This window comes from Salvia splendens, chromosome 1 (assembly GCF_004379255.2).
Source record: "Salvia splendens isolate huo1 chromosome 1, SspV2, whole genome shotgun sequence".
Classification (NCBI taxonomy): domain Eukaryota; kingdom Viridiplantae; phylum Streptophyta; class Magnoliopsida; order Lamiales; family Lamiaceae; genus Salvia; species Salvia splendens.
The window spans coordinates 11,693,594-11,702,778 of record NC_056032.1 but is presented as its reverse complement, the minus strand read 5'-3'; the positions used below and the strand labels follow the sequence as shown (position 1 = coordinate 11,702,778).

Sequence of the window (9,185 nt, the reverse complement as noted above, 5' to 3'; positions counted from 1 at the left end):
GACTTTTTAAATAATTTTGACGTAATTAATAATTAAGTGAATTACGTAAATTAATATAGGAGTGAATTATATAAAGAGTGAATTACATAAATGGACCATGCCAATAATCCATAAACTTTAAAAATATCATGGTATTTCCTTGGATTAAAGTATATCATATTCGTGGTACTTCTTCACTATTCATTCCAAATTTTTACCGAAAATGCCTCTAATGCATGAATAACATTTTTGGAATTTATAAAAATGAGATATCTGGATATTGGGGAGTATAATACATTTTCTTAATAGTTTGAGAGTCTAAAATGATTTTACTTCATTTTTTCAATCATATCAAATTATCTTTCTTTCTCTAAAGCTTTGAAAAAGTAAAAAATAAAAATAAAAAATGACATGAAATTATTAAATATATTAATTATAAAAATTAAAATTATAAATTTAATTATTAAAATGGCTTGTCTACAAATACTTTTGGAATTACAAGACATGCTACTAACACTATATCAAAAATTGGTTAACAAATCCAAGTAATGTGGCACTACCAGATACTATATCAGTAGGAAACACATTACGTAATTGTTCTTCCACAATATGCTATAGAAACCAGTAAATCTGGGGAGAGAAACAATATAAATTACATTTGTAATCTTGTTACAAATTGAGTGTCAATGGAAGGAAGAAAATGTTACAATCACAGAACAAACTGAGCGCTTTTCTTACAAAGCATCACGCGCAGAGATCCTGCATGTAATAGCATCCGACACTGAAGATATCCCCAACTCCGGCACTGATATTTTGTAGTGCTGAGATCAAAACCAGCATATAAGCAACAACAATACAACATGTTTAAATAATCTTGGTTTCTGGACCAGTAAAATATGGAAACTAAGATGGCATGATGAACAAACCTTGTGTATCTGGGCTCGGTCAGCTCGTGTTTCCAATTCCTCCAACCCTATTTCTGTCCCTTTTATAAGTCCCTTTATGGCTGTCATCTGCCAAAACAACAGATGAAGCACCAAAGCGAATGAGAATGACAGTTTGAAGATCCATTAATTTTCATTCCAATGGTCTCACCTCATCAGATGAAGCACCAAAGCGAGCTGCGAGGATGTAAGTGGTGCTGTCTGATATGCCGCACCTCTTCAAGGACTCCGATATCTGGTTCAAAAGAAAATAACTCAAGCAGAGTTCCAGAAGACTAACACAAAGAAGCACAACATTCTTACATGTTTGGAACCCGAGTAGTTGTAGACAAGCTCCGAATGAAGAGTGCGGGTAGTGAGAGACTCTCGTGATTTTGCTACAAGGGTCTTGTATGCAGCAGCAAGAACAGGGAAAACATCGGGCACCTGTCCAATTGCAAGTCACGAATATCAAAGATATTCCGCAAGTCCACAAGTATCAATAATACAACAACCTGTACTTACAAGTGAAGCATTGAGAAATGCAACTTCTGGTTCCAAAGTTCCTGCTTGCATAAACTCAAGAAGTTCTCTGCACACGAAAACCAAGTTTCATCATTACCTGTTACCAGCAGCTAGAATCTGCATCTCCTCAATAAAAGATTCAAATGGCAGATTCAAACAATGTCTCACTATGTCTTGGAGTTTCATAAACCTTTCTAACCAAATTAATGGATGATATTATGTCCAATTAGAAATTTAAACACACTCAGTCATTATTATCTCAGAACCAGAAATTGGCTAATCACTGTATTATCTGAGAACCAGGTATTGGCTAGAAACACCAGCAAATTTCTATGTTCGTATTATCTCAGAAGCAGTCAGGTATTGGCTAGAAACAACAGCAAATTTCTATCTTCTTCTCTATGGAAGTTATATGCAAACAAAAAAAGATGCCAAATTAAGTATCTCTAATAGAATTGAAAAGCAAATTAATGAAATTAGGAGGAAAGATAAAATGGAGTAACGTACTTGGAATTAGTAACATCGACGAACAGAGCGAGAGAAAGAGAGATACCATCGATCCCGATCTCGAAGCTCTTCATTTATGCGTTCGTAAGCGAAGAATTGTAGTGGATTTGGGGTTTGGGGTTTTAGGAGACGATTTCGACGACGAAGCTTCACTGTGCTAGGGTTTCTAAAGTGCCCGTGAAATATAAAATGGCAGTTCAAATTTGAATGAGAAAATCGTAGTAATACAAATAATAACAGTAAAAAAACTAAGATCATCCACAATGGGGCGGACGATAGCGCGCCCGAGCTGTGGGTGCGCGGACGACGGACGATGCGTCCTCCGCGCCCCAAGCTTAGTCCGCGGACGATCGTCCGCGGACGATAGGGCATCGTCCGCCCACTGTGGGCGACGCGGACGATGGCGCGGACGATGCAATGCATTTTAGTTTTTTTTTTTAATTAAAATTTTGTTTATATAAATACCTCATCCTCAGATTTCATTTGTAACTTTTCGATTCACTTTTCAACTCTCAAATTACGCTATAAAATGGATTCCGGTGGATACTCAAGTCCTGGTAGGCCGATATTTGGAGATGGCACACGGTGGCCGGGTACACAACCTGACGAATATTGGTCGTTCGACGACAACACGCAGTACGACCCCGACTCCAGTGTTGAATCGTACGGCTTCTCTGACATGGAGTCGTCTCCAACTCGCCGTGTCCCCCCTTCCCGTCGCGCCGCCCCCCCCTCCGCCGACGAGCCCTCGGCCGCCGCCCCCACCGCCGCTGTCGCCCCCGTCAGAAAGAAGCGGACCAAGCACCGCGCGTACAAATTGACACCTCCGGCAACGAATGAAGAGTAAGCCCCCGGCCGTACGAACTACCAACCGGATGAATCCCCCGTCTTGGCGAGGTGTTGGGTGGATATATCGGAGGACTCAATATTCGCTAACAACAAAAAGCAGCTCGCGTACTGGGAGCGCATCGCCGAGCGCTACAATGAGGCTAAGCCGCCGAGCGCGTACAAGCGCCAAAGGGAGCAGCTCCGCAAGCACTGGGATCAGGTGAAGAAGCTAGTCAACCTGCTCGTGGCGGAGTACGAGAAGTACTCGAGGGATCAGGGAAACGGCGAGAGCTTGAGTGATGTGCGCGATAGAGCGCTGTTGTCGTACCAGCCCATGTACGGCGACTTCAAGCATCTCAGCATTTGGACGCTCTTGAGGGACAAGCAGAAGTTCCAAGTCGGGATTCTGCACACCGGTGCGACAAAGAGGACGAAGACCACCGACACTAGTGGTTACACGACCAGCGAAAGCGGAACTCGTCCGGTGGACCTCAACCGGATGTGCACGGAGGAAGAGAGTTCCGGCACACCAATGTCATCCCGGCGGCGTCCCATAGGAGTCAAGGCTGCGAAGAACAAGGGGAAGGCGAAGACGACATCCTCCTTGGCCGCCGCCCGCCCCCCATCGCCGATCCCGACCCCGACCCTGACCCCGACGACAATTGCCTACTCGGATTTGGCAACGGCCTCGATGGTGCGGACGTTGTTGGATACGCACAACGCCCGTATGAAGTGTACGAATCCGACCAAATCCAAATATCTCCAGGGGTTGATCGATGAGTTGCGCCGGAAGTTTGGGCTTTTGTAGAATAGTCAATTTTTTTTATTTATAACCATTGTAACTTTTTTTAATAAATGTATTATTTGCCGTTTCTATTTAATCGTTGTGTTTTTTAATTAGTTTGCATTTATATATTTAAGGGGCGCCCCACTGCAGGTGGAAGGACATGAGGATAAAATGCTGACGTGGCGGTGCATAGGGCGGGCTTTAGGGCGCCCCACTGTGGATGCCCTAAGGCCATCCACAACGTTGTCACTATACCGTCCCTTATATTACTATTCGCGGGCCCCACTTTACTTTTTTACTCCATCCCTTAACTAAGGGACAGAACCTGCAACCCTCCGTCCCTTAAACCGTCCCTTAAATTACTATTAATTAAATTTCATTTTTTATTTTTATTTCCAACCAAATTCAATTAAAAAAACACACTTCATTAAAAATAAAATAAAATTACAACATAAAAAAATACAACTTAAAATTAAAAAAATAAAAAAAGACATAATTAAAATCCTAAAATAATAAAAATGACATAATTTAAAATACAATTTTATTGAAAATAAAAAAAACTACTCCGCCGGCGAATCATCCCCCGGAGGAGGCGGTTGAGGTGCACCGAAGCCTTGAGGAGGCGGAATGCCAAGTTGTACCGCCATAAACGTAACTCCGTCAAGCCATTGGGTGGGCGTAAAGCAGGAAGTGTCTGCCATCGTGGCGGTCATGTACATGGACATGAGGGAGTTCGAGGGCTCCCCCGAGCCCGAGCCTGAGCCCGCCTGGCTTGATTCGACTCGGCCCCTCCTCCCTCTAGCCTCCTTCGCCGCATTTCTCCCTTGCGGCCGACGGCGCCCACAGGAGGACCCCCCGGCATCGTCTGTCGGGGTCTCCTCCTTTTGCGAGGCAAACTCTTGTGGCCCGCTGCCCGAACCGCCCTCACCAGACGAGTATTGTCCACTCGCCGTGTGCTTCGTGCGCTTCGAGGTCGAGCCCGAGCTGGACCGCACACCGCCTGCCCACCTTTCCTCATCCCTGACGACCTCCCAAACATCGGCATATTTGAATTGTTTGCCGGTGTCTTCGAAGTAGACCCGCAAAGCCGACCTCAGAATATCTGCTCTCGTGGCTCCGCTTTGGCACTGAGCCGCTTCATGCTTGTAGATGGCGCAGAATCGTTTGACCTCTCTGTCGACTCTGTCAAAGTGAGCGCGGAGCATCTTATATGTGCGGCGACGAGTCTTTTTCAGCTTAATCTCGTGGTAGGCCACGGTGACCTTTTCCCAGAAGCACTTCCGGGGTTGTTGATTCCCGACGATGGGATCGTACGAGACGCTGATCCAGGCGTTGTACACCGCCAGCGTTTCTTTGGGGCCGTACGGATGTCGGCCTAGATCCTCCTCCTCCGCCTCCGCCTCCGCCTCCGCCCTGGAACTTCCCCCCGCCTCGGCCTTCTTCCGGAGTGGGTTGAACCGGATAATCCTCTCAAATTTGGGAGAGTCCCTGCGAATACTGCGGGGCGAAGAGACGAGTGTATGCATCCACATCAAAATTGGGTGGTTGGTACCCCCCGGCGTCGACAACCGGAACCACCCAATGTGTTGTACATGTTCCCCCAGTCGTCGAACGCGTTGAGATCCCACGAGCCGGAGCCGCCACCGCCGGAGTTTCCGTCGCCGGACATTTTGTGATGAGATGTTAGATGAAAATTGGAGAGGAAATGGAGATGATTTGGGAAGAATAGATGTGTAGTTGTGTGTGAAATGAGGATGAATTAGGAGTATTTATGGAGTAAAAAAATTTTAAAAAAATGAAAAAAGGAAAAAGGCTATTAACGGTAATATTACCGTTTTTCACATTTTTTCTTATTTTTTTATTTAATCCAAATTTTTTAAAAAATGAATTATTGCGTCAGCGTGACGATGCCCACCCGCGGGACGGCGAGTGGGCGTCACGCATGGCCTGGGAGCGCGCCACGTCGCCTCGGCGCGTGGTGAGTCGTCCCGCGTTTCGTCACGACGGAACGGGATTGGTGACGGGCTGGGGGCGGGCTGGTGACGGGATGAGACGCTGCAACGCGTCCCGCCCCGGTTCCGTCACGCAGGAACGGAATACGGCCCACCCTCGTAACACGTTGCGGGTGGCCTAAACACTAACAATTGTACGAAAATTGTAGGGGGAAATGATATAAATTAAATAAGAAATTATTTTTGTCAAAGTCGCTGTGGGAAAATAATAAATTTAACAAAACAGAAACTGAATGATAACGAAATGTAAATTAAACGAGTAAATATAAGCAAATAAAATTTGAATAAGTACGAAAATTGTAGGGGAAAATGGTAGAAATTAAATAAGAAATTTTTTTGTCAAATTTGCTGTGGGCAAATAATAAATTTAACAAAACAGAAACTGAATGATAACGAAATATAAATTAAATGAGTAAATATAAGCAAATAAAATTTGAATAAGAAAATGGTACAAAAATGTATGGAATATCAAAATAAAAATTAATACAAACTTGAATGAGAAAATCATAACTAAAAGTGGTACAAAAATGTGGGGAAATTACATACTAGTAAAATAAAACAATAACAAAATTTAAAAATAATTTGAATGAGAAAATCTTAAATAAAAGTAATAATACAGTAAACAAACAGACCCTCTATCCATTGAGCCACAGGCGCTTCTGATTTGAATTCGATGTTATTTTAATATGGACGATAGTTGAAGATCACTCGAATTAAAAATTTAAAATAATGAATAATTTGGTTTATTTTTAACTAGCTCACAGGATATTTCTCTAATTTTTTCTAAATTAAAATACATAAACCCTTGCACATGTTATAGTGCTTCAGTAAAATTGATTATGTTCATTTCTATCTCATTTACTTACCTAAATACATGGACAAAATCCCTTCTCCCGTTATGATCTTGCACATTTTAGTAGTAAATCTCTGGATTTCTGCATCCCGGTTAATTCACTCTTCTCATAGATTACTTTCTTCAGCCACAACTTCAATATAAGTTGCAAATATTTATTTCAAATTTCTCACATTCTTGGTGTGTGGTGTTCTAGGTTCCATCCCTTTTAGACGAATTTAGTATTTTTAGTTAGTTATGCTACAGTGCCAAACTTTAGTTGATTAATGCCAAGAATGAGCATTGCAATTTAAAATTTTGTAGATTTCATGCATATTTGAACCAAATTACGTCCATTATTAAGAATGCAAACTCCCACTTCTCAAGCAACAATTGGACAAAGTCCGTGAGTATTATTTATGGGGAGTTCTTTCTATTTTTTTCTAGGCCACTAATAGAATTCCATTTTAATGAAGGAGTTTAGTTTTATTCCGACTTAGGGAGACGCATAACCATCATGCGTCTTTATTAATAAGACGCATAACTATCATGCGTCTTTACGTAATGACGCACAACCATTATGCGTCTTTAAAGACGCACAACCATTATGCGTCTTAGTGTAATGACGCATAACCATTATGCGTCTTCAGTCGGGTTTTATCAGAACGCAGAAGGCAGAAGCATCGCACAGAATACACTTTCAATTCCTCTATCGGGTGTAGGCGATTTCCGGCGATTTCGATCGATTTCCAACGTTATCTCCATAAGTTCCGGTAATTGTTCTTCAATTTAGCTACATTCATCATTATTAATGTTTATTTTGCTTTCATTTGTTAGTTTAACCCAATTTATTAAATTAGGGCTTGTAGGAAAAATGTCCATAATTGTTGTTTTTTTAAATGTTTTTGATGCATAAATCATGCAAGTATTTGTGAGTTTGTATTGTGGTGGTAGAGTAGTTCAACTACCACATATGGGTATTGGTTATGAACCACCTCGTGCGAGGAGCTCCATCATATTAAATTCATGTGTTTCCTATTCTGAATTGGTAGCCATGATATGTGATGCGATGAGAATAGATATGAACCAACACATTATAGAATTATTATGGAGACACTGTATAGTCTTTGTTTCCGGCATGAGTTATACATGTTCTGTGATTTGCAATGATGAAAGTGTGATGTTTATGTTCAACAATGCTCAAAATTCAAGTGGGTGTATTGAATTATTTGTTGAGTATTCACCTGTGAGGAGTTCAGAAATCCCACCAGTTGTTGATTATGGTATTGGATCATCTGCGAGGGTTGAATAAATGAGCTTTAACTGTGGTATTGGATCATCTGCGAGGGTGGAGCATATGAGCTTTGATCGTAGTATGAATGAGCTGAGAGATGTTGTAGATGTTGCTGATGTTGGTGTTGGATTGAATGATGTGGTAGATGTTGCAGATGATCTTGATGAGCCAACGCCACTATCTGAGACAGAGCCAGACCCAGATCTTAGTGATGGTGATGGTGCTGATGATGTTGATGGTAGTTCTGATGATGAGATAGTAGCATGTAAACCTGTTATGCAAGGTGAACAACCACTTCCGGAATACAATCCTAGGGGGTTTAGATTCTTTCGCGAATTACCAAGTCGTCCGTATGGAGTATCTGATGATGTTGTTGATAATGAACACAGCATTTTGTATTGGGATGAGAAAGAGCCGCATCGGATTGTGTTGGGAACAAAATTTGATTCCAAGCAACATGTGAAGACTGCTATAACTATGTGGAGTTTGTGGAATGAAAAACAGTATAAGGTCGTCGAGAGCAAATTAAGAAGGTGGCATGCCGTATGCAAATTTCCAGCAGAAACGACAGCAACAGGGGCAGACATCATCAGCACCACCGATGCTGAAAAGGCGAGGGAATGTAAGTGGGAGGTTTCAGTTACACAACGGTCTCATGACGATATGTGGGAAGTTAGGAAGTGGAAGGATTGACATACTTGTGTAGGCCATCGTGCTAACAGAGATCATGCTAACTTTTCATCGGCAATGATTGCTTTGTTAATTCGACATCATGTGCGACAATGTGCCGATTTCAAAGTCTTCTCAATAATAGCTGATGTTCAAGACAGATTTGGTGTGTTAATCAGTTATTAGAAGGCATGGTATGCAAAGAGAAATGCTATAGAGTTTGTATATGGTGGATGGGAGGAATTATTTAGGCAGTTGCCAAGCTACACGTTTGAACTCCAGTCACAGAATCTGGGCACAATTGTTGAGTGGAAGCACAACGAGCTATTGAGTTAGAGGTGTATAAAGGTGTTCAACTATGTTTTCTGGGCATTTGGGCCTGCTATACATGCGTTCCAGAAGGCCGCACCGGTGTTAACAGTAGACGGGACTCACCTCCGAGGAAGATTTAAAGGTAAGTTGCTTTTGCTTGTGGTTTTGATGCTAACAAGACATGCTTGCCTATTGCATATGCTGTGGTGGATGAAGAAACTAACGACAGTTGGTCGTGGTTTTTGGATCATGTAAGAACTCATGTGGTTAAATACGAGAGGGAGGTGTGCATTATATCAAATAGGCATAAAGGAATCTTGAATGCAATGGAGTCTGAAATCATGACAAGGGCCCCGCAGATACACCACAAATTTTATTTGCTCCATGTGAGGGCAAATGTGTTGAAGAAGCACAATGGCCCCAATGTGAAGGCGCCATGATATGGAAGTTGGGGGTCAGTACTCAGGAACGTAAATTTGGCAGAAGACGACGGGCACTATATGATGTCAGCAGTGGT

The 9,185-nt window shown here is 42.2% G+C and overlaps 1 protein-coding gene across 1 annotated transcript; it reads right to left on the bottom strand.

The window, feature by feature from the left end:
- Nucleotides 1–570: 570 nt before the first annotated feature.
- LOC121796378 (EKC/KEOPS complex subunit Tprkb-like) lies at nt 571–2,122 on the bottom strand. The gene is made up of 6 exons (XM_042195244.1): nt 1,935–2,122; nt 1,428–1,494; nt 1,227–1,349; nt 1,075–1,158; nt 906–992; nt 571–800 (listed from the first exon to the last, which is right to left on the bottom strand). Exons 1-6 carry the CDS (start codon nt 2,006–2,008, stop codon nt 714–716), a joined length of 522 nt encoding a protein of 173 aa, XP_042051178.1. The 5' UTR covers nt 2,009–2,122; the 3' UTR covers nt 571–713.
- Between the last annotated feature and the right edge of the window lie 7,063 nt (nt 2,123–9,185).